This window comes from Bubalus kerabau, chromosome 4 (genome assembly GCF_029407905.1).
Source record: "Bubalus kerabau isolate K-KA32 ecotype Philippines breed swamp buffalo chromosome 4, PCC_UOA_SB_1v2, whole genome shotgun sequence".
NCBI lineage: Eukaryota > Metazoa > Chordata > Mammalia > Artiodactyla > Bovidae > Bubalus > Bubalus kerabau.
This window is the reverse complement of record NC_073627.1, coordinates 89,183,406-89,209,743: the sequence shown is the minus strand read 5'-3', so window position 1 is coordinate 89,209,743 and position 26,338 is coordinate 89,183,406. Positions and strand designations below refer to the sequence as shown.

At 38.6% G+C, this 26,338-nt stretch overlaps 1 protein-coding gene across 4 annotated transcripts in view; it reads left to right on the top strand.

Annotated features, from left to right (window-relative positions):
* FOCAD (focadhesin) overlaps positions 1 to 26,338 on the top strand; it is a 305,178-nt gene that overhangs the window by 20,354 nt on the left and 258,486 nt on the right. Inside the window, exons 2-5 of one of the 4 annotated variants that reach the window (XM_055577936.1) lie at positions 5,184 to 5,268; positions 6,893 to 6,947; positions 7,995 to 8,069; positions 10,277 to 10,431. Coding sequence is in view for 3 of the 4 variants with exons in the window: in XM_055577935.1 (XP_055433910.1) it covers positions 5,212 to 5,268; positions 7,995 to 8,069; positions 10,277 to 10,431 (287 nt within the window). In the remaining variant the exon portion in view is untranslated. Of the gene's footprint in view, positions 1 to 4,019; positions 4,050 to 5,183; positions 5,269 to 6,892; positions 6,948 to 7,994; positions 8,070 to 10,276; positions 10,432 to 26,338 lie in introns of those variants that run through there. The other 3 variants (XM_055577933.1, XM_055577934.1, XM_055577935.1) reach the window with 3 other exon arrangements.

Genomic DNA, 26,338 nt, shown 5'->3' with positions numbered 1-26,338 from the left:
ATGGCTGCAATCACCATCTGCTGTCATCATATAGAGGAGGACATATTATGTGGGAGAGAACAGCATAAATAAAATCCCTTAGGGACTTCCCTGTTCCCTGACAGTCCAGTGGTTAAGACTTTGTGCTTCCACTGCAGAGGGCATGGGTTCCATTACTGGTTGGGCAACTGAGATTCCACATGAGGGGTGGTGGGGATGGTGGGGTAGGCGGGAATCCCTTAGGAATGAACTGATTTTTGAGCACGTGGGTCTATTCTGAAAATGGTTTTCAGTTCAGTTCAGTTCAGTCACTCAGTTATGTCTGACTCTTTGCAACCCCATGAATCGCAGCACGTCAGGCCTCCCTGTCCATCACCAACTCCCGGAGTTCACCCAAACTCATGTCCATTGAGTTGATGATGCCATCCAGCCATCTCATCCTCTGTCGTCCCCTTCTCCTCCTGCCCCCAATCCCTCCCAGCATCAGAGTCTTTTCTAATGAGTCAACTCTTCGTATGAGGTGGCCAAAGTATTGGAATTTCAGCTTTAGCATCAGTCCTTCCAAAGAACACCCAGGACTGATCTCCTTTAGGACTGGCTGGATCTCCTTGCAGTCCAAGGGACTCTCAAGAGTCTTCTCCAACACCACACTTCAAAAGCATCAATTCGTCGGCATTCAGCTTTCTTCACAGTCCAACTCTCACATCCATACATGACCACTGGAAAAACCATAGCCTTGACTAGACGGATCTTTGTTGGCAAAGTAATGTCTCTGCTTTTGAACATGCTGTCTAGGTTGGTCATAACTTTCCTTCCAAGGAGTAAGCGTCTTTTAATTTCATGGCTGCAGTCACCATCTGCAGTGATTTTGGAGCCCAAAAAAATAAAGTCTGCCACTGTTTCCACTGTTTCCCCATCTATTTGCCATGAAGTGATGGGACCAGATGCCATGATCTTCCTTTTCTGAATGTTGAGCTTTAAGCCAACTTTTTCACCCTCCTCTTTCACTTTCATCAAGAGGCTTTTTAGTTCCTCTTCGCTTTCTGCCATAAGGGTGGTGTCATCTGCATATCTGAGGTTATTGATGTTTTTCCTGGCAATCTTGATTCCGGCTTCTGCTTCTTCCAGCCCAGTGTTTCTCATGATGTACTCTGAAGAGAAGTTAAATAAGCAGGGTGACAATATACAGCCTTGACGTACTCCTTTTCCTATTTGGAACCAGTCTGTTGTTCCATTTCCAGTTCTAACTGTTGCTTCCTGACCGCATATAGGTTTCTCAAGAGGCAGGCAGCTTAAAATTAGACAACTTCCCTCATAGCTCAGTCGGTAAAGAATCTGCCTGCAATGCAGGAGACCCGAGTTCAATTCCTGGGTCAGGAAGATTCTCTGGAGAAGGAAATGGCAACTCACTCCAGTATTCTCACCTGGAGAATCCCATGGACAAAGGAGCCTGGCAGGGCTCCTGTCCATGGGCTCATAAGAGTCAGACATGACTTAGCGACTAAACCACCAGAATTAGACAACAGTGAAAATGAAGTTGAATGTGTGAGATTGTTGTTGGAGACAACTTAAAAGCTGGAAATAAGTATTTGTATTTAATCTGCCAGGCTATTAAAAACCTGCTGTGTATTCTTTACAGAGAATTGATATGATGGAAATAGCATTTTAGGACAGTTAGTCTGACAGCCAGTGTATGGGGTAGAGAACCCCAAGTTTAACCAGTTACTGAAGGAAGTCTCATGTGAGCACTGACGATGATGAGTAGAGAAATGGAGGCATAAACTCTGAGATGCTGGAAGGAATGAAGCTGACTTTGTGACTGACTGGACTTTGAGAATGTTGGTGAAGAAAATTGTGAGAGGAGAACTGGGAAAAGATGCACTGAAATGGGAACAATTTTTTATGAGAAAATATGTTTTGTTTTTAACAAAAAAAAGCCTCCAATCTGATGCTTTAGAGCCTCCTGAGAGAGGGTAGGGAAGTGTTTGGAGATAGGGACTAGATGAAGACTCTGGGAGAGTTTTCATGAAAGCAGAACAAGACAAGAGGCTTGGGAGCACCTTTAGGAAGGAAGGTGGCGCACGAGAAGCAGAGTGGAGAGAGGAATAGGAGGAACCAGTAGAACAGTGTTTACCAAGGTGTATCCCAAGGAAGGTTGGTTGTATAGACTGTTAACAGCTAGTTTCAGAAAAAAGGCGGCCATGACCAGATAAGTTTGGTAAACTCTGGATTAAGCAAAGTTTATCAAATTTCTTGCATTAGAACCTCTCAGATTCTTTAGTAGTGCACACCGTTATTTGTATCACCAACTAATATCTGTCTCTTCAATTATAGATTCATGTATCCAACTTTCTCCCTGATGTCTCTGCTTGGATATCCATTAGGCATCTAAAACTTACTTGTGCAAAATGGAATTCCTAGTCTTCCCTCAAAGAACTCATTTCCCTATCTCAGTTGATGGCAATTCTGTTTTTTCCTTTTCGTAAAAAATGCCATGGTAATTAATATATTCATGGTTTTTTTTTTCATGTGTAAAATGCCCAAAGGGATTGAAATTAAGAATGAAGCTGCTCAGATCAGAAACATTGGAGTCATCGTTGACCCTTTCCTTCTGCTATACTCTCATCCAGTCTGTTAGTAACCACATTGACTCTACCTTTGAAGATACCCAGAGTCTGACCACATCTCACCTCAAGTGATTCTATTAAAATCTTACCACTTTTTTTTTCCCCTGTAGTGGTTAACCATTTCACTCTGTATAAATACATCAGTCCTTTCAGTGGCCTACAAGGCCCTCTATGGTCTAGCTTCTCATTGGCTCTCATATGCCATTTCCTTCCTCCTTTGCTCTGTTCCTAACTCATCCTTTTGCTCTTTCTGAGATGTATCTTAAGCAGATCATTAGTTTAGAGCTTTTGAATTCACTGTTTCCTGTGCCTGTGATACTGTTTCCCTAGATTATCTGCGTGGCTAACTCCCAAATGGCACCCTCTAAAGTGACCACCATATTTAAATAGAAAGTGTATCCATCCCCCATTTCTCATCTCCTCCCCTTTGTTCTATTTGCTTTACTTAAAATTTTTTTTTTCTTCTTGTTTTATTGAGCTACAACTGACATTTAGCACTCTAATGCATAATGATTTGACATATACATCATCAAATGATTACCACAATAAGCTTAGTGAACATCCACTATTTCATACTGATACAAAATGAAAGAAATAGAAATGCAATATTTTTTTCCTTTTGATGAGAACTCTTAAGATTTACTCCCTTAACAACTTTTCTATGTAACATTCAGCACCGTGTTGTACATTACATCCCTGGTACCTATTTATCTTATAACTACAAATTTGTATGTTTTGACTGCCTTCATTCACTTCTGCCTTCCCCTCTCCTGTCTCTGGTTCCAGCTGCAAAATAAACCAGTCACAGGTATGAAATATATAGTGTGGGGAATATGTCTATAATTATTTAATAACTTTTGTGTTAGTGATGGTAAATCGACTTACCATAGCAATCATTTTGAAACGCTTAGAAATATCGAATCATTATGTGTGTAACAGGAACTCACATAGTGTTGTAGGCCAGTTGTACTTCAAAAACAAACTCATAGAAAAAGAGATCAGATTTATTTTTTTCCGGGCTTCCCTGGTAGCTCAGAGGTTAAAGCGTCTGCCTGCAAGGCGGGAGACCCAGGTTCAATCCCTGGGTTGGGAAGATCCCCTGGAGAAGGAAATGGCAACCCACTCCAGTATTCTTGCCTGGAGAATCCCATGGACAGAGGAGCCTGGTAGGTTACAGTCCACGGTGTCGCAAAGAGTCGGACACGACTGAGCGACTTCACTTTCACTTTCACTTATTTTTTTCCATTGTATCACCTGCTAACATATTTCATGTTTTATTTGGCTTTTTATTTACTTTTTGAATTTTCAAAATGGCAATATATGTCCCTACAAAATTCTTTTTTCCTCTCGAAGAGGTCTCTATCTTGGCTTTCCCCAAGACACACTTTGGGAAATTCTGTTATGATGTCTTATGGAACAACAGAGAAGAACATTTCAAGAAAGGTGAGATTAATACAACTGGGAAGTTGAATTTTTGACCTGCTTAAAAGCTAATGAGTGGATTAGATAAGGGACATGGTTTGCAGTCAGAACATGTTGTTTCAGTGCCGTGAAATGGCTAGTTCAAGGGAGTTAAGTTGGACCCATATGTTGAGGAAGAAAGGTAGCATAAATTATCCAGGGAGTTTGGGTTTAGAAGAAAAGCAAGACAGTAGTGAGAAAAAGCTACAGGTTCAACACAAAATGCCTTCATTTTTAAGATCAGGAGAGCTTGGTTGTGTTGCCTATTATTTTTATAAGGTAACTTAGAGTACAGTACTAATGTAAACATTTTTTTAAAGTTATACTGTAATAAATAGGTACAGCATCCTGCTTTTTACAGTGGGGTGTAATTCAGTGGGTTCAGTGCTGTGTGGTTAACTGGATCAAGTGAGATCCTTGGGAAACCCCCTTACGAGTTCTGTGCCTCCACTTTACTACTCTGTCCTCCTCTATGATTTTTTGTGATTGTTGTACTTGAGAACCCAATAGGCATGAGAGGCATGATGTACATATTAAAAGTTGGTGCCGATTGCTTGCTGTTCCTCTTTTAGAAGACAAAGGATCTGTCTGGATGTGTGAATTTCTAGGTCATTTCTATACTTCCTGAAAAAAACTCACCAGTGCTTCACACTGGTCACAAACGGGTGGATTCATGCTTCAGTGGAAGCTTGTACCAAAGTGAGGCACAGATTAAACAATTTTGTGAAAGTTTGGTTCTTTCTTCCTCAGAAGTTTTGATCCACAGAAGGATGAATTTCTATTTCAAATATGTGGTTGAACTTTTAAAATTCTACTATTTAGACATGAACTTTTGGATTTTTATTTGTTTCTGTGGCGTGAATTCATCTGTTTTGGGATTTGCTCTCATGGGAAAACTAAGAACGGCTGGGCATTTTTAGTTAACTGTGCCATGAGTCGTGGCATTTGAGGGCTGAAGTGCTTAACAGTGAAGGGTGTGCCAAGGGATTGTTCTCCAGGGCTCTGTGCTGTATTGCCATTGTTGTCTTTGTACAGAATTAACTTTCATGTTATTTGACAAATAGTTATTTGAACTCCTTTTCCAGAGTAACAAATATTCTTTTGTTTTGGTTACAGAATCTGCTTATATGTAAGAGAAGTAAAAATGTCGGATGACATAAGGAAAAGGTTTGAATTTCCAAATTCTCTTATCCAGTCACAGGTAATTTTATTTATTTGTTCATTTATTTATCTATTTATGTTTTATGGTAACAAATGAACATTTTTTGTGGATTGTTAATTGAAATTTATATTTTTAACATTATTTATATTTTTAACATTTTAAAATTTTTATTCATCTATATACAGGAGTATATATTAATAACTAACTTTTATATCAGTTAATTTGAAAATTTATATTGGACATAGGAAAGTAAATAGTGAAACTGACCAATCTGTGCTTTTATTTATGTCATACTTTTCTTCTTAGAGATAAAAAACTTTGATTAACCTCTGAATATATATTTGTTGGTCTGTAGTTAATTATTGGGAACAGAAGTAAATGGTTATACATCTTCAGAATGTCAGAGATTCCTGTTTAAAAAGGTATATTCTACTCTTAGTACAACTATTAAGAATAATAAATTTTTATAATAATGATATTAAATCAGTAAATTATCCTGGATTGAAAAATTAGATCTATATGCTAACTCAGGTAGAAGATTGTGATAATTAGTTTTAGAAGAGCTTTTTGGTTATTATGGGTAAAACAGAACTGGTTTTCTGGTTAACTTTCAGCTAACTAGAAGCATTTTGGTTAATCAGGGTACATAATAGCTACTGTCTTTTCTCATGAGAGTAAAGCAAAGGGACCAGCAGAAGCCTGCCTGAAGACTTACCAACCTGCAGCGTCTTGGATACTCTCAGCAGTTACCTTCGGAGATGCCTGCTGTGGGAATTGACTTAGCTGGGTAGTGGGGAACCCTTCCATGAGGAGTAGAACACTCCTTATGCAAGATTCCCTTCTACCTGACTGGGTTGGAGTCATATCCTGTGCAACACAGGTGATTACCATGAAGAAGAAGATGAAGGCTTGGAGGATGCTGTCCACAGTTTCTATTTTTCTGTGCGTGGAGTCCCTTCATTAGCATAGATCAATCAAGAAATGCCTATGTGTGTTGCTGTTAAATTAAGAGAAAAGTGTATATGTATTGTTTAGTGTGCGGTATCCATTTAAGCTACTCTTTGTTATGGAAAACTTATGTGGAAGCATAGGCTGATTTATACTTGGATTTTGTATTTGAAAATCAATTTAGGCTATACTCTCTCATTTGTTAGAGAGATAAATTGGAAGGTAAATTAGGGAAATTGAATTTGGTGGGCAGTGGGGGATATTTATCATGAAGCTTATTTTCTGTTAGTCCTTTTTCTAAATATGAATGGTAGCTTTTTTTGTCCATGTTGTGTTTCATATTGGTTTTATTAGATTCTTGCAATTGTTCCCTGTCCTCTATGAATACTTATTGTTCTTTTGTAACCACTGCTCAGTGTTAGCACCATATTTCATTGATTCACACATTTTTTTTTCATATTTTAACATCTGCATTTAGTAATTGATGGCAGCAGTCATTATACAGTTGATATTGCCTGCACATTTATGCATTTGGCCATGATTTTCTAAGAGTCTGAAAGAGCTCTTTCATTAATGTAAAATCAAAAAATTATAAGAAGCGTTGTATAACATTAATTGGCAGCCTTTTTTCTTTCTTAGCGGTTCATAAAGTAATGGTGCATCTTGCATTTGATGGCCATTTACATTCAGTGAAATATGGTTATTTTGTAAACAGGAACTGAAGCTGTTCACTGGTCCTCAATTTTTGTTACTATCTCTTTAACAAGGAGGTAAGAGTTTGTTGATCTAAACTTAAATTTCATGTAAATGAGTGACTTATAAAGACCATTGATCATTGAGGTCTGAATTCAATTCTAGTGTGTGAAATGCAAAAGGAAATGAAGGAGCAGGTGCTGTGCTTTTGTTTGAGCTTTTCTGGAGACTTTGCAAGGCTGATGGGTGTTTATACATCCATATCAGACATTGGTTGCATGGGCAGACTGAATAGTTCTTGCCATAGCAAAATTTTTCCCAACCCATACCTAGAATGGCTGTCGTTGTTGCTAGTCTGTGGTTCTACGACAGCAATGCTGGGTGGTGCTGAAGATCTAGGAGAATGGAGTTGAGATGATAGGAAGTAACAACGTTTATATATTTATGGAATCAATCAGCACTCCTATGAGAATCTTAGTTTAACTCTGGGTTTTTTGACCAAAGACGATATGGAAAATTTTTAGAGATTTATGAGACTGAAAGCTTATTAAGGAGCTGAAACCTATGAGAAACCAACAGGGATATTAAATCCTAGATCCTAGAGGAGAGAGAATGTTTGAGGTGGGGGGAGGACCTGTTGGTTCAAATCTGTGTGGGCCATAGTCATGAAGATGGTGATGAGTTTTCTCTCTCTTCATTAAGGGCATGATGAAGCATGATGCATTTCATTTAGTTGCAAAGATGATTTTAAAAGCTGTGGAGTTTCTCATTTGTCTCATGGTTTAATGGATTAAGCAATCTCAAATTATCTTGTAATACCAAGTGACAACAATTTAAACAGAAAATCCAGCAATTTTCTCAACATCTGTGAACTGTAGTTTGCTTACTGGGATAAAATGTAGGATAAAAATGCTTACCTTGAGGGTTGTTGTGAAGATGAGAGATTCCATTTGTGGAGTGCCAAATACAGTGCCTTCTTCAGAGCACACACCCTCTGAATGGGGGTGTTATTACTGATTGACTGGTATACTCATATCCACTACTACTGCTGTTAGTTAACCTTCAAATTCACTGTTGAGAGAGAACTTCTGAGGGAATGTATTCATTAATCTTGTTTGTTTTAGGCTGTGGGTCATCTTATTGCTGCAGTTCTAAAGGAAAACAGCTTTTCAGAAAAGATCCACCAGTGCACAAACCAGGTCTGTCTTTAATTTTGTGCTTAGTTCTATTCGGATATTGCTGGTAACTGGACCACCTTTGCGCTTCTTCTGTTTTCCTCACAGTTCAGGTCACTATAGAAATGATTTTATCTATTTTTGTCTCTTTGTTTGCCATGTTTTTCTTTTAAACTTTAAAAAGTGTTACAACAGACTCCAGGAACTAGACAGGGAAGGGGTGGAGGGGAGTATTCTTATGACTATAAATGAAAAAGAACATGGGTGGAATGAGCGTAGGCAGCCTTTAGAAGAAGGCCAGTAGAGTTACTGCTGAGGGCATCTGTTGAACGGACAAAATGAACACAATGGCTCTGTTGGGGTGTAGGACATTTCTCAGGCTTTAGGTAGCCCCACACACGAGTTCTAAGTTAGAAAGGTCATGCTTTGACAGGTAGAACTGGAGGAAAAAATTCTGTATCCTTCATAGGGTTGGTCATATTTACTGACCTATTTACCACTTGGGTTTTGGTTGACCAGTGTTATGTAGCTTGATATGCTGATTGGAAACTCTGCTTAAGTTGGGCCTCTAAGGTAAACTCTATGGAGAATATAGGTGATGGAAATAAGATTTTTTTTTCATAACAAATAAATTGATTTCCTTTCTCTCATATTCCTTTATATTAGCTTCTCCAAGTTGCGTTTCTTTATCACTTCTGCTGACACATTGAAGGCAATGCAGAGGCATACTTCACTAATTGGCATTTATCTGGTGTTTGTATGTAGTCATATAAATTAGGTTTTCTGAGACCTCTGATCTTAATCCTGCCTATAATCACATTATGTACACTGAGACGATCTAGTGGTTTTACTTAAACTGCCAGAATTTATTGAATGTCAAATCCCTGTAACTAAATGTTTTCTCTTCTGCTAATAAATGAGTGCTTCCTTCCATGAAGGTGCAATGTTACCTGAGGCAACAGTTTTTTATTCATTTATTTTGTTATTCTGGCTTAGGAGTGGAGTTATGACATTTAGAAACTTTTGGTATGGTCCACACAGGTGAATAAAATTTCCTTTGGAATAAAAGAAATAGAATATAAATATTTCTTGCCTTCAGTGACTGTTAACTATCTTGTTCTGTACAGTTAGTTAGTGGGATCCTGAGATTGAAAAGGCTCTCAGAGTCAGCTACCATGGGAAAGTGGGCACAATTTATGTTGATTTTCATTAGTTTAGTTATTCCATGGGAGCTGGGGATTGTATTTTTTTTTCTCTCTAGATTTTATGTTTCCCTAGTAAATTATGTCAGAAGAAAGGAAAAATAGCTTCATTTTGTTCTTTAAAAAAAAAAAAGCAAAAATAAATAACCCAAACCCCATGTAAAATCTTAATGGACTTAGCCCAGAATACATTCAAATGTAGGTTCATCATTAGTAGTGAACTTTTTTTTTTTTTTTGAGGAGAATCATAAGTTCCTGAGCAAGTTATGAGAGCTAGAACCTCTGCTTTAGTAGGAATTTTCAAAATGAAGACCTATTTACTTTTGTGTCTTTCTGATGCTTTCCTATCAAAGATGACAGGTTCACAGTGTGAAGGGAGAAGTCAAACTCTCTTCCTTGGGTGAAAAAGTTTTTCTAGGTGTTTTTTGGTAGTCCTGGAACCAGCAGCTTGCTTGTAGCCTGAGCTGCTTCTGTCTCCTTCCTCTGGGTCCACATTCAGCTTCAATCACTTGGAGCAGGGGTGCCGTAAGGGACAGTGGGGTGGCATCAATCAGGTGCGCTTTCCTCCATGTTTGACCAGTTGACGGTTTAAATAGAGGATGGTGGGAGGAGAGTAGGAATATTTTCTGAAAATGTTCAGGGCTTGAAGCATAGGTATGATTTGAAGTCCAGCTTAGACTAACTGATATGCTGGTATGGTTGGTGTCTGGTTAAAAGGCTTGGTTAGAACATAGTGCTAGAACCAAACCGTAGTTTTGATCTCCTAGTAGCTGCACAGATAGAACCTCTGCAGCCAGCCTCAGTTTGCTGCAAAGACACCAGAGGAGAGAGAGTTACTATATCAGAATACATCCACTGCCTCTCTTGGAAAACCAGCTTCGGTGTATCCTACACATGGTGTGACACAGCCTCATTTTTGTAGAGGAAAGCCAGCCTACGGTGAACGAATTACACTTTGATGAACTGCTGGGGCTGTGTATGCATTTGCTAGTCATCAGACGTGTGTTTTAATCGCTGGTTTGATTTCAGACTCCTGCCTTGAACTTGCTGTGGGAGAAGTGCTGCAGCGATAATGTCGTAGTTCGAACAGCTTGTTGCGAGGGTCTGGTGGCCCTTGTTGCTCAGGATCACGCGGAGTTCAGCTGTGTTCTCAATGGGATTCTCAACCTGATTCCATCAACCAGGTGCTCCTTTCCTTCATATTTGATCAGTTAACAGTTTAAATTTTTAGACAAAAATTCGCTGATTTGCCATTAAGGGTCTCCGTTCATCCTACTTACTAGTTATTTTTCTTTCCCTAAAAATGTCATACAGTTGATATTTCATATGTGGTGAAAACATGCTAAATTAAGCTCTGAAAATTTGGGCATTTGTGGTCATTTTGCTGTACTTAAGTTTTGGGACTCTGCTTGAAAGTGTTATTGCTCTTTTTAATGAATAGCTAAGTTTATAACTCACATTTTGCAGTGTAATTTCCTGTCTTATTTTAAGAAAGGAGGTTGCCCATAAGCAATACTCATTCCACAATGGTAAAGTTGATACCCCATTGGCCTTGGTCAGCCTTTAACATCAGTGCATGCATTAGAAAATAATGGCATCGATTTCTTTAAAAGCATTTTGTGATTTAGACATACCTTCCCCTGATTATTCGAAGTAAATAATGTTTGGTTTTTTGAATTTGTTTGGTTTGACCATATTTATTCCAGTCACTGCTGCTGCTGTTTGGTTGCTGTTGTGTCCAACTCTTTGCAACCTCCTGGTGGACTGGGGGTTCCTCTTCTCTGGGATTTCTCAGGCAAGAATACTGGGGTGGGTTGCCATTCCCTTCTCCAGGGGATCTTCCTGACCTAGGGATTGAACCTGTGTCTCCGGCTTGGCAGGGAGATTCTCTGCTGATTCAGCCACCAAGGAAACCCAGAACTGAACACTTAATCTTTTTTTCTGCCTTCGGTGGAGATGGAATATAGCTGCACCATCAATCTTTGGTTAGTGCCTTCCTGGACTTGACGTCTATTGAATTAAATAACCTCTGGCCTTTTTTAATATATATTTTATTTTTTTAAATTAGAGGATAATTACTTTTCAGTATTGTGATGGTTTTTACCATACATCAACATAAATCAGCATTAGGTGTACAAATGTCCTCTCCCTCTTGAACCCTCCTTCCACCCCTCCCCACCCCACCCCTCTAGATTATCACAGAACACTGGGTTTGGGTTCCCTGTATCATACAGCAAGTTCCCACTGCTGTCTATTTTATGTATGGTAATGTGTAGATTTCAATGCTATTCGCTCATATAATCCAACCCTCTCCTTTCCCCTCAGTGTCCAAAATGTCTGTGTCTCTTTTGCTGACCTGCAAGTAGGATTGTCAGTACTATTTTTCTAAATTCCACATATATGTGTTAACGTATGACATTTGTCTTTCTCTTTCTGACTTACTTCACTCTGTGTAATAGGCTCTAGGTTCATCCGCCTCATTAACTGACTCAAATGTGTTCCTTTATATAGCTGACTAATATTCCATTGTGTATGTGTACCATAACTTTCTTATCCATTCATCTGTTGATGGACATCTAGATTGCTTCCAGGTCATAGCTATTGTAAATAGTGTTGCAGTGAACATTGGGGTACATATACCTTTTTCAGTTCTGATCTCCTCAGAGTATATGCCCAGTAGTGGGATTGCTGGGTTGTATGCTAGCTTTATTTGGAATTTATAAAGGAATCTCCATACTGTTCTCCATAGTGGCTGTAGGAATTTGCATTCCCACCAACAGTGCAAGAGGGTTCTCTTTTTTCCACACCCCCTCTAGCATTTATAATTTGTAGACTTTTTGATAATGACCATTCTGACTGGTACTGGTGTGAGATGATACCTCATTATAGTTTTTGTTTGCATTTCTCTAATAATGAGTGAATACCTTCCCAGGTGGCGCTAGTGGTAAAGAACCTGCCTGAAAATGCAGGAGTCAAAGAGATGTGGGTTTGATCCCTGGGTCAGGAAGATCCCCTGGAATAGGAACTGGCAACCCACTCCAGTATTCCTGCTTAGAAAATTCCATGGACAGAGGAGCCTGATGGGTTGCAGTCCATGGGGTCTCAAAGAGTCAGACACAACTGAGCAAGTGAGCAGACGAATAATGAGCAGTGTTGAACATCTTTTCATGTGTTTAATAGCCATCAACCTGTGGCCTTTTAACCTTTCTTCACAAATTTTATTTTGTTCCCTTAGATCATCTTTTTGGAGCTTTTTGGAACCTTGATTTTTCTGTATAGTCTGCATATAGTCTTTTTAGTCTACATTTATAAGTCCAAGCCCTTTAGTATGGTATACATGCCCTTCCCAGACTAGTTCCTACTTTCTATTCAGCCTGCGTTTTCTGCCATGAACACTCTTGTTAGCCATACACACCTGATCCCTGTTCTGAAACCTGTGCACACTGCATTTCTGCATGTAATGTTCCTTCCCTTTCTTTTTCTGAAATCTCTTCTTCATATTTCAAAGCTTAGCTCAGATGTCAGCTCTTCTACCTAGATACTTCCCCCCCTCAGCTGGGCTACTTGCTCTTTCACGGTATGTTTATATTTTTAACCTGTATTTTTGTCTCTAGCACACTCTTTGACAGTTAGTAGATAACTATATCATTCTGAATAAAGATTTGATCAAATTGATGCAAAATTTAAATTGGTTAGTTTCAGAATTACTCTGTCTATATCTCACATGGCTACCAATTTAGACAATATGAATACTCTAAGAAACTTAAAAAAAACATTTTTTTTTAGGATCCTTCAATTGTTAAAGTTCCTATATTTGTATACAATAAAATTCAAAGCTTTTGTCTATATCTTGGCCATATTTCCAAAGACTCTTGAAAACTAATGGTAACCTTATGTTTAAAATTACTCACTGAAGCACTGCCTGTGATTGAAAATAATAGGAAACTGGTAAATTATGGCATATTGATATAGTGGAATATTATACAGCTGGAAAAAATAAGGAATGATGGCCAAGATATATTTTTTCACTAAAAAATGAAAAATAAAGAATACTATGTCTAGTAGGCTACTTTTTTTATTTTTTAAAGAAAACACATGTACCTATAAATTTTCAGTGACATGTGCATACAACATCTTTAAAAGGATAAATGAGACCTGGTAAGACTTTTACCTCTGAGGAGAAAAACTGAGGTACAGAGGAAAGACAGAATATTTGCCTCATATGCCTTTTTGAATTTTTAACTCTGTGAGTGAATCTGCTCAATCGTGTCTGACTCTTTGCAACCCCATGGACTGTAGCCTGCCAGGCTCCTCCATCCATGGGATTTTCCAGGCAAGAGTGCTGGAGTGGGTTGCCATTTCCTTCTCCAGGGGATCTTCCCGACCCAGGGATCGAACCCGGGTCTCCCACATTGCAGGCAGATGCTTTACCGTCTGAGCCACCAGGGAAGCCTATTTAACTATGTGAATATGTTGCTAATTCAAAAGTATATTTTTTAATAAAAAAATCTAATATTACTGAGAAATTTTAATGTATACAGATGGCATGCTGATCCACTATCAGCAAAACTTCTGCTTTCCAGTTTACACCAGTGATGATGGACTTAGACTGATGTGCAAAGGATGGCCCATGCCATTTTCTAATGAGACATTAGAAACATCTTATTTTCTAATAAGACATTTTTGAATTAAAGGTGTAATCTAACTTGCTCTAATTATCTCTTAGAGATGTTCTCTTGGCCCCTTTGAGATGCTGATAGTCTTACTTTTGGATATAAACAATACAACTACACAGTGTAAGGAGGTTCTAATGTTGTGAATTTAGGGTGAAAGCTATTTAGGGAGGAACTAATACTACTACCCACATTTGAAAAAATGACTGAGGCGAAATCTCGGTGGCTTTTTTAAGGACAACCAATAAATTACATAAAGAGAGACACATTAAAAGTTAACCTTTTAAAAGCCCCCTCAAAACTGATATTTTTGTGGTTATACAATAGGATCCTTCTAAAAAATATTTAGATATGAGAGTTGGACCATAAAGAAGGATAAGTGCCGAAGAATTGTTGCTTTCGAACTGTGGTGCTGGAGAAGACTCTTGAGAGTCCTTGTACAGCAAGGAGATCAAATCATTCAATCCTAAAGGAAATCAACCCTGAATATTCATTGGAAGGACTGATGCTGAAGCTTTGATGCTCCAATCCTTTGGCTACCTGATGTGAACAGCTGACTCATTGGAAAAGACTCTGATGCTGGGAAAGATTGAGGGCAAGAGGAAAAGGGGATGACAGAGGACTAGATGGTTGGATGACATCACCAACTCAATGGACATGAGTCTGAGCAAGCTCCAGGAGGTGGTGAAGGACAGGGAAGCCTGGCGTGCTGCAGTCCATGGGGTTCCCAATGAGTCAGACATGACTGGGCGACTGAACAACGACAACAGAAAAAAACATCTGTTCAAGTGTGCACGCATGTGTGCGTGTGGGCATACACACAAAGAAAAAGACAGAAAATAAGTTTTTAGCTGTTTTAAAAGTTTTTTTTAAGTTTCTTAGAGTATTTATGTTCTCTACATTGGTAGCCACAGGAGATGTAGACAGAGTAGATTCTGAAGCTGACCAATTTAACTTTTGCATCAATTTGATCATGAAATGTGTTATAAAACTGCTGGGTTTTCTTTATTCTTGCCAGTAGACATAATGATTATTTGTGAAGAATTTTCTTTCTTTGTTTTATTTCAAGTAGCACAGCTTTGTGGTTTGCACTGATTACAAAGACTATACTCTGCGTTGTTTACAGCTTAAAAAAACCAAAATGAGAATTAAATTTAAGAAATTAGGTTAAATTTAATTACAAACAAGGAACCCACACAGCCTGCTCTTCCAAATGCTCCTCAGGGAATCTTCTGAGACAGAAAACTGTTTTTATCTTTGGGATCTAAAAGCAGAAATGACTTTGTCATTTCCCTGTGGTTCTTGGCTGAGACATTTTGGATCTTCGGTTTCCAGTGTTTAAATTTCTGCTTGTCTCTGGCTTTCTCTTTTTGAAATAGAGATTTATTGCAACGTAGAGGTATCTTGGGCACAGAACCACACAAAGATTGCTCAGCTTTGATGTAGAGAATGAGTGTAAAACTGTTATTTTTTCATTTTGTCTGCCTAGCATTCTTCAGAGGGAGAGAGAGAAGAGGAGAGAGGGAGAAGAAGGGAGGGCAGTGGGCAGGGGGAGAGAGAGACAGAGGGTGGGAAGGAAGGAGGGAGAAGCAGCATCCTTCTATGGAATAGACATTTAGACAATGTAGCTTCTGGAGCTTTCTCAGCATTAAATGTTGAGAGCTGTAAGGGAAGTTGGAGGGACAAGTCAGTGTGGTTCTTCCTCTCTCTTTTAACCTACTCCTTGGCTCTTTTTTTCTTTTTTGTTCATGGAATTCTCCAGGCTGGAGTATTAGAGTGGGTAGCCATTCCCTTCTCCAGGGGATCTTCCTGACCCAGGGATCCAACCTGAGTCTCGCTCATTGTGGGCAGATTCTTTGCCATCTGAGCCACCAGGGAAGCCCCTTTGCAGGTCTAGTCTGTAAAATTCCCCTGCAACATGTATGAAAAGCTTCCCCCTCTTCCACCCCTCTCCCCCCCCCCACCCCTCCCCCTCCAGATCCAACCCACAATTTGAGAAGCATTGGTTTGGAGCCTGCTACATTGTATAGTCTAACTTTGAAAAGAGACTTGACATTTGTAAAGCTCTGGTTGTCTAAAATTCAGGGAGTGGCTGGGAAAGTGTCTGGCTCTGTTTGAGAGACTGTTCCCTTCAAAGGAATAGTCTGATGTCCAAGAGCACTCTGGGGTTCAAAGCGGAGGCAACATGAAACAATTGTAAACTAGTTTTTATAGCTTCTGTAAACAAAGAAATGGACATAAGAGGTCTAAAATGTTCTTTTAATCAGCAAGGAAATTGAAAAAAAATTATTTCCTAGGGAGGGAGGGTGAAGGAAAGAAGGGGACTACAAAGGAAACACAGTAAGGAAATTAGTATCAGCAGTTAAATGTGAATTTTGAAATTAGATGAAATTAAAATAAAGTGAATGATATGTGGTAGCATGTACTTTTATTGTCCTTTAAGGAACTGCTTGCGTTGTTTTTGGTTTTGTTAGTTTTTGTTTTTATATTGAGTTCATCCTAATATAAAGATTCCCATAAGCAAAGAGTTTCCCTGTTTTTCTTTCCTTAGATCGCTTAACTCTGCTAACTTCTAGAAAGCTTCATGCAGCCATTGTTACAGTTGCTTAGTAACAGCATTGTGAATAAAAACCATACTCTCCTATGGAACCAGGTATTTAGTTTTAGATATTGAGATGTCATGACAGCCTGTAATTTCAGTTCAACTGCTTCCCCGACTCCCCCACCCCTTCTTTCAAAAAATATGTTTGCTGCTGCTGCTAAGTCGCTTCAATCGTGTCTGACTCTGTGCGACCCCATAGACAGCAGCCCACCAGGCTCCTCTGTCCATGGGATTCTCCAGGCAAGAACACTGGAGTGGGTTGCCATTTCCTCCTCCAATGCATGAAAGTGAAAAGTCAAAGTGAAGTCGCTCAGTCGTGTCCGACTCCTAGCGACCCCATGGACTGCAGCCCACCAGGCTCCTCTGTCCATGGGATTCTCCAGGATGTTAATGCTCTAGATAAACTAGCACTTGATTTGTGTTCTCTTTTGTGCATTCAAACAGGAGAGGAACCTGTAATTTATGTGTGTTGGGGAAAAATAAAGTGCATTAAGGTGTGAGAGATGAAAGTCTATTTTCTGAGACTCCTTAAAGCTACTTTTTAGTAAATTTCAAATGAGATGTTTAAAATGCCCCTAGTGGGTCCTGGCTAAAGCTGCTGGATCCAGTGAGTCCTGGATCATGGACTGATGAAGGTCTAGTTTGGTTAAAAATGATTTTGAGAACTAATTGGAGTTAAGACTTAGGGCAATTTAATGAGAAAATTCTTGTCTCTCAGGATCTTCTCCTTTGTTGATGACCCTGTTCCTTGGGAAACTTAATTGTTTTGTTATAAAGTAAGAAATGGTTCAATCCCTGGGTCCAGAAGATTCCCTGGAGGAGGAAATGGCAAGCCACTCCAGTATACATGCCTGGGAAATCCCATGGACAGAGGAGCCTGGCCGGCTACACTCCATGGAATCATAAAAGAGCTGGACACGACTGAGTGTCTGAGTACTCATCAGTACTCAGGAAATGGTTAGCAACCAAGGAGACTACTGCATTCATACCTTGTATTATAGAAGCTTTTCTATATTATTTAGCTTTATTTTATTTGGCAGGGGAAGAACTAAAGAAGGATGCCTTTTTGAGGTTTCCCCAAGATTTGAGGAAGACAGTAGTGGTTAGCATGCTTATTTGCAGCCAGGGAGTCAGAGAATTTTTTGTGACTTTGAGATGGTTTCAGGGTTTATATCTACATTGGTGTCATTGCTCATTTAATTTTAACTCTTATCTGACAATGACATAATTCCTGGTTCAGGGCTACTTCTTCATCTTGTCTTTCAAGTATTCCTTAAGCCTTTTAACTTGTTTTCAGATGCTCTCCTTGCCTTTTTCAAATCCTTTTTTTTCTCTAAACTTACAGAATCTCTTTCAACTTGCAGCTCATAATCAAAAAAGTAATTCCAGCCACTTTCCTCATCTAGGACATTCTGCCCTATTTCTTGTTAAGTTAGCTGACCTGGTTGAAGGCTTTGTTTGTCAAAAAATCTTCCATTATAAGAGTCACGTGTTTATGCGAAGATGTTTTTAGGTGATTTTAAAAAAGTGACTACTGAAATACACGATACTTCTTTTATAATGGAAAAATGTTTCAGAAGAAATCAGGCTGTTTTCTGGTACTTAGAAGATAAATAAATATGCAGAACTTTTCGAAGCAAAATCTCAGTAACATTATATTACTTAAAATTTTTTTGAAAGAAATATCATTTTTTGTTATTTATTCAACCTTGGGTTTCCCAGAACTTTTTAAAATTTTTTACCTCTCTTCCTGGCTTTTTTTTCTCATATAATTTTATAACAAATACAGGAAATGACTTGATCATTAATCTGATGTTTAACACTTATTTGCTAGGACATACTGTACTTAAGGCTGACCACTTACCCTTTTGAGTTAAAAAAAGACTTGGCTACATTTGTACCATTTGCTTCCATGATACCCAGGGATGCTCTCTTTTGGAATGTTTGTATAATTCTCTTCAACACAAACTTTTGTTATTCTCATCCCTGGTCAAAAAATTAGTGTGGGTACTTTCTTGCACCTTATATTTTGAATATTTTGAAAATAAAGAACCAAGCATTAATTGTAGTCTTTTCAAAAGGAGAGCGAGCATATGGTATTTATGTATGCTTACATACATAAGTACAGTGTTTAATGCTGTAATCAAGTAAACCTCAGACAAAGGAAACCTGAGACATGGTATTCATATACACAATAGTAATTATGCTATATTTACCTAGGGAAGAACAATTTTTATGGGTGGTTTTGATTAGTATAGTCTGTGCAGCTTGACTAAAAATGTTTTTTTCTTTTTTTTTTTTTTCTGGAATATTCAGCATCATTATTGACCTACACTCCCTTTTATGATGAGATCTGGGTTTAGCTCTTATGCCAGTGAACATTGAGCTTCCTTTTTAAAAAATTAAAAAAAATACAGTTATTTATATTAGTTTCATCTGTGCAGCAAAATGATTCAGTTATATATATATATTTTTTTTTTCTTTATTACAAGATATTGACTATGCTTCCCTGTGCTATACAGTAGGTCCTTATGGGTCTTATAAATAGTATTTTATAAATAGTAATATGCCTATGTTAATCCCAAACTCCTCATTTATCCCTACTGCCTCCTTTGGTAACCATGTTTGTTTTCTATGTCTGTGAGTCTATTTCTGTTTTGTAAAGAAATTCATTTATATGATTTTTTTTTTTAGATTGCACATATAAGCAATATCATACATATATTTGTCTTTCTCTGTCTGGTTCATTTCACTTTGTTTGATAATCTGTAGGCCTATCATGTTGTAGCAGGTGGCATTATTTCATTCTTTTAATAGTTGAATAATATTCCATTTATATATATGGATGGCATCTTTGTTATCCATTCATCTGTTCGTTGACACTTAGGTTGCTTCCATGTCTTAGCTATTGTAAATAGTGCTGCTGTGAACATGGGGGTGCATGTATCTTTTCAAATTATGTTTTTTTCCCCAGATAAATGCCCAATAGTGATTGTTGGATCATATGGTAGCTCTATTTTTAGTTTCTTAAGGAACCTCCATACTCTTCTCCATAGTGGTTGTACCAATTTACATTCCTACCAACAAGGGTTCTTTTTTCAAACTGAGCTTCCTTTTTGCATTGTTTCTTGTCACTGTGCTTATAGCTCAAGCCTGAAGTTTCCTTTGCTCCCTCTTAGAGAGTTCATGGGGTTTCCCTGGTAGCTTAGCTGGTAAAGAGTCCTCCTGTAATGCAGGAAACCCTGGTTCAATTCCTGGGTCGGGAAGATCCCCTGGAGAAGGGACAGGCTACCCACTCCAGTATTCTTGGGGTTCCCTGGTGGCTTAGATGGTAAAGAATCTGCCTGCTATGCGGGAGACCTGAGTTCGATCCCAGGGTTGGGAAGACCTCCTGGAGGAGGGCCTGGCCACCCACTCCAGTATTCTTGCCTGGAGAATCCCCATGGATGGAGAAGCCTGGCGGACTGCAGTCCCTGGAGTCGCAAAGAATTGGACATGACTGAGCGACTAAGCACAGCAAAGCACAGAGGGTTCATGAGTCATTTCAACTTGTTTTGGTAGCTACCCAAGGAGGGACTTGTTCCAGTTGATCTTTACTAAAGGGCTTTTGGCAACAGGTTCTTAAGTGTGACAGGACTCTGTGGGCTACAAGTTACAGAAACTCGCTTGTAATCCTTCGAGCATAAAAGGGTGATTTTATCTTCCTAAAGGGGTATCCTATGGGACTTCAGAGGAATGTACCTGGGCTTCAGATGCAAATTAGAGACACAGGCTATGTATTTTTTCTCTCTTGCTGCAGATGGATTTCTCTGCTCCCTAGTTACAGGGCACCACCTGCCTCCTGGGCTGACATATCTGTAAGAGATAGCCAGACTGAGGTTGAAATTTCCTGACCACAGTTAACAGGTTTCCCAGGACCAGCATGTTTGAGATGTTTGCTCCTGGACCAGTCGGTTCTGCCAAGGGCTGTGTATTATTAGTTCTCTAGGAGTGCTGTAACAAATGACTACAAACTTAAAGCAACAGAAACTTGCTCTTCCACAATTCTGAAGGCCGGAAACCCAAAACCAAGGTGTCATCAGGATTGGTTCCTTCTGGAGGCTGGGTGGCTCTGTTCCATGCCTCTTTCATGTCCTCTGGTGGCTGCTGGCAACCCTTGACATTCTTAGACTTGTGGTTGTGCTTCTGACTTTTCATGACCTTCTTCTCTGTGTGCTTCTGTGTTTCAAATCTCTCTTTCCTGTCTCTGATAAGGACACCAGTCATTGGACTGAAGGCCTACCCAGGATGATTGCATCTCAAGATCCTTAGTTACACCTGCAAAGACCTTATTTCCAAGTAAAGTTACATGCACAGGAACTGAGATTAGGACTTAGATGTACGTTTGCTTGCATGCTAAGTCCCTTCAGTCGTGTCTGACTCTTTGTGACCTATGGACTATAGCCCACCAGGATCCTCTGTCCCTGGGATTCTCCAGGCAAGAATACTAGAGTGGGTTGTCATTCCCTTCTTCAGGAGATCCTCCCCGACCCAGGAATCTGATCCTGCATCTCTTTATGTCTCCTGCATTGGCAGTTCTTTACCACTAGCGCCACCTGGGAAGATGACAATTTACCCTTTATTGGCTGTGTCTTTATTCTGTGAATATTTGTATGCTAGGATCCCTTCTGTAGTAACCATACGAAGGGAGAAGGAGTGGTAATTCTCAAAACAGAGAGGACACTGGGACATTTACTGAAGATTGAACTTGGGGGAAAGCCATAACTTTGGAAATAGGTATCTGTCAGCTTCTCAGCTCTAGCTTTGAAATATTATTGTATTTAAGTATAGGTAATGATATTCGATCTGTGTTGCTCCGACTGTAATAGAGGGAATAGCAATTGAGTGGATGGAGAGCAATTGTCAAAGATAACATAATTGTTTTGTTGTGATGGCAAGATGACACCATGTTTTCCATCATCTTCATCATTATAACCATCCTCTGGAATATTGTTTTGAAAGCATGTATTATCTCTCCAAACAGAGTAATATAGAAATAGCCATTGACTTGGTTGCCAAGGGAAGGAAGGTAAAGGAAGGAATCTAGCTTGGAGCGTGCCACACACACATACACATGCACACACACAAACAAGAAAGTTTTAGAAAAAATAGGTGTTACAAAGAGGAACTCTTTGATTTTAAAAGCTTTCTATAGAAAATTTCAAAAATTATGTAAAGTTTAAAAATAAAATAAAATTAAAAAAAAAATAAGTAGAATAGTGTTATGAACCCTCATATTCCTATTACTCAGCCTAACAACTTTTTGCTCATGGCCAGTCCTGCTCCTCCATAATTCCCTCCTGCCATATTCTTTTGTAGCAAATCCCAGATATTGTGTAATTTCTTCTGTAAATATTAAGTGTATATGTTTTTAAAAATAAAAACATTAGTAATATTATACCAGGATATGTGTTTGTGTGTGTGTGTGATTTTTAAATATCTAGCCAGTATTCAGTTTTCTAATTGCCTCATAATTTTTTTAAAGCAATTTGTTGGAATAACCATCCAAATAAGAGTTAGTTGTTATGTCTTTAATATCTCTCTTAACCTATAGGCTCTCTGCTTTGCATCTCTCCATCTCTCTGTCTCTTTCTTACATTTATTGAAAAAACTTGGTTGTTTGAAGTGATTCCCACAGTGTGAATTTTGCTGACTGGTTCTTTGTATTTCCTATAAATTAAAAGTGTGCTCTAGAAATTTGATGAGATTTAAGTTCAATTTTTGTTGTTGAGGGGGAGTGTCAGAGGAGGGAAGACTTCTGCATAGATGGTAAACTGTTCTTCCATCCAAAGGGACATAACAGCCCATTGTTTTCTCTTTTGGTGATGTTAGCTGTCTGCGCTTAATGGCTAGATTGATTAATTCATTAGGAGTTTCAAAACAGTGAGTTTCTAATTCTTTTTTTTTTTTTTTTGCTTATTATTTGAAATATTGCTATAAAGAGAACTTTCCCCGTATCTACTATCTGGTTAACCAGTAGTACAGTTTGTATAGGAAAGGTAAGATATCTACCTGATTTTTTCTTTTTATTAGCTAAACTTCAGAATATCAGTTTTTAAAAACATCCATCAGTGTTGAACAATTAGATTTTATTTTATAAAAATTACAATGAGCTCATGGATTTAAACATAATTGATGTTTTTCCATCCTCTGTCCCTTTTAAAAAATTATATTTTGAGCCTTTATTATCTTTTCACTATTTTGAGTTTATTTTAGACCCACTCTTTTAGAAGCAGCTTGAGAGAGAGACAAGGTAAAGGGAGAGGGAGGAAGAAATTTTATTAGTTTCAAAAGTCCTATTGCTACTTAATGATTTTCATATATAACAAATGAATTAAGAGGGAAGGGGGTGAAAAAAATAGCATCCTCCAAAGACTCCTTTCATCTGCTCTGATCTTAAGTCAAAGGAACCATCTAATACTCGTAAGATTCTCTTAGGTGTTAATTTATAGTGTGGTGAACTTGTCTGCATGGTGGGCAGTCTTCAACATAGTAGTTAAATCTCTGTTGACTGTGCTGAATATTTCTTGTACTTTACTTATTCTGTCAGGAGTCTTAAGTTGGTTTTAATGTTATAACTATGTGGCTTAAGATGTATTTTAAAACAAACAAACAAAAAACTCCCAACAAAAAACCCCTGCCTCCCTTCCCCAAGGGTTACTTCATTGCTTGATAATGTAAAGGATATTATATTAATTTTATCTTCCGAGTATTTACGATTCCCTCATTTGCTAAGTGTACAATCCCAGAAAGGACTGTAACCATAGCCAGTAATATCATTCATGTTAGCCTATTTAGTAATAAACTAAGAACTTTGGGCTTCCCCAGTGGCTCAGCAGTAAAGAATCCACCTTCTGTGCAGGAGACGCTGGTTTGATCCCTGGATTGGGAAAGACCCCCTGGAGGAGGAAATGGTAACCCCCTCCAATATTCTTGCCTGGGAAATCCCATGGACAGAGGAGCCTGATGGGCTACAGTCCACAGGGTCGCAAAGAGTTGGACATGACTGAGCGACTGAGCATGCACACAAATAATGAACTTTATAATTATATAGATATAAGATACTGTAATTTCAGTGTGCATATATAAGATCACATAATTATAGAACTAGAAATTACCTTCAGAGGTCACTTCTGAATCCAAGCAAGACAATATCTTAGCTGTCTTCCATCCATCCACCTGTTCATGTACTAATTAAACACTTATTGAATATCTCTTGTATGCCTGTACTAGGTGCTGTGAGATCACGGTGAGGAAAGCAGATGTAGTCATTGCACTCATGATGTTTTTCGTTTAGAGAGAGATGCCATAATCACATAGTCGTACAATTATATCTTCAACTGCATTCAGACAGAGTACCCTGTGCTGGTTGTGCCTTTAACATGAGAGTTCGACCTTGTCATGGAGGTCAAGGAAGACTTCCCTGATGAAGTGACTCAACATGAGACTGAGGCATGAATAAAATTTATTTCGGGAAATAGAAGAGGATAGACTTTTCCAGTTATAAGAAGTAGCGTGTGGCAGGTCCCTGTGGTGGGTGGGAGATGACTTCTTAGGAAGGCCTGAAAAATGCCAACATTATGCAGAGAGTGGTTTGAGATGAAGCTGGGGATAAGGGTAGGAGTCAGACAATGCAGGCCATGATGGCTGCTGTAGAGGATTTGGGTCTTTATCCTGAGTGCAGAGGGAGTCTGTTGAAGTGTTTTTATCTGCTGAGTATCAGTGATTACAAAAAGACCATTCTGGCTGCAGTGTGAACATAACATTGAAAGTGCTGCCTTCTGGCTAGGCAGTTAGAGTGGTATAGGGAGCTGGGTTCAGGTGGCTGTTACTACAGTTCAGGGGAGGGGTGATGGCTGCTGCCTGGAGTTGAAGGGAAATAGATGGATTTGTGAGATATTTAGGGGATGAAGCATTTGAGGTGGATTGAATACAAGAACGACTGAAGGGAATATATCAAAGGTGATTCCTTGATTTATGGCTTCCCTGACAGGCAGGTAGGAAACATTAGAAGACCAGGTGTGTGAGAAGAGCATGAGTCTGGTTTTGGACGTGTTGGATTTAAGGCACAATTTAGGCACCAAAGTGGGAATATCTAGTAGGCAGTTGGATAAGCCATTTTTTGGTAGTGACATCTCCTGAACACATTGTACTATGAACAGGTTAGTTGTTATGTCTAATCAGATCTCTTCTGCATTGATTAAAGTCTTCTCTTGTATTTTTAAAATAACTTTCTGTGTATCTTATACACAACCAGCCTGCTTGTCTCAGGGTTAATTTCAGATCCTGATACTATTCTCAGAGGTCTGTTCCTCAAATTAGCATGATTTTATGTCAGTGCTAAACTGTGACTGAAGGCAGGTTCTCAATAAATGATACTGAGCTATTTCATTGTTTATTTAAATTTATGCTCATACTGTCTATCTTGCAGATGAGGTTTAATCTTCTATTTGTGTTCAGTGAGTCCCACCTCACCTTGAGATTATAAATTTCACCCCCGCTTTTTTCACTATTTAGGAAAATAGAAGTAATACATACTTTTTTGAAAACTCAAGCAATGGCACTTGCAGGTAGTGAAAGTAGTAAGTGGCAAAAATTTTCCTTTTTATAATTTTTTCTCTTTCTTTTCTTCTTTTTAAAAGTTCACTTTCTTGTTGAGCCCTGGTAGAACTAGGAAGTGACAGTACTAGAAAGGCTTAGGGCATGTAGGGTGGCTCAGAGGTTCCTCCAAATATTGATCTTTGTTTCCTCTAGAATATAGGGAAAGTTGTTCAGTCCCTCAGTCGTATCCAGCTCTTTGCAACTCCATGGACTGTAGTATCCCAGGCTTTCCTGTCCTTCACCATCTCCTGGAACTTGCCCAAACTCATGTCCATTGAGTTGGCAATGCCATCCAACAATCTTGGGAAAGTTAGGGTGATCTGAAATCAGATCCAGGCACACAGGATCAGGGACCAGCTAATTCCAGTGAAACTGGAGCCCCATTTCTAGACCTATAAAAAAAGCCCATACTTTACATTCAGCCCCATACACTTGAAGTATTTTCAAATTGGATATTCTATTCATATGTATAGTGTTCTAAAACTTGTTTTTTTCACTTAATATATGTTGGAACGTCTTTTCATAGATCTGTTTGCATCTTTATTAATAGCTGCAAACTACTTTATGTGATTATATCATATTTTATGATATGATTTTTTATATGATTATATCTTATTTTAAATATTTCTCCTTTGTCAAATGTAGTTTTCTTCTTCCATTTCTTTAAGATAACAAATGGATCTTCTTTTGGGTATATGTAAGGGTATTTCTATATGATAGGTCATTTTTTTGGGGGTGTGCCTCAAGGCATTTGGAATCTTAGTTCCCTGACCTGGGATCAAACCCAGGTCCCTGGCAGTAAGAGTGTGGAGCCTTAACTACTGGACCACCAGGGAATTCCCATGATAGGTTTTTAGGAACGCAATTTATGGGGAAAAGACTGCATTTAAACTTTTAAATTGCCAAATTGCCCTCCATAAAGTCTGAACAAATGCATGCTCAACCTGAAAATACTTATTCCCCATTCACTCATCCACCCTGGATATTATGAATCTTACTCTTCTGTGATCTGCTTATCTATATTCTCTGCTCACTTTTCTGTTATATGATTTGTTTCATTTTGTTGCTTATTTTTGTTTTGTGGATATTTGTCATATATGTAATATTTCATCTCAGTTTATCTCTCATGTTAATTTTATGTTTTCTTTCCCCCAAAACCCTTCGCCACTAACTTTG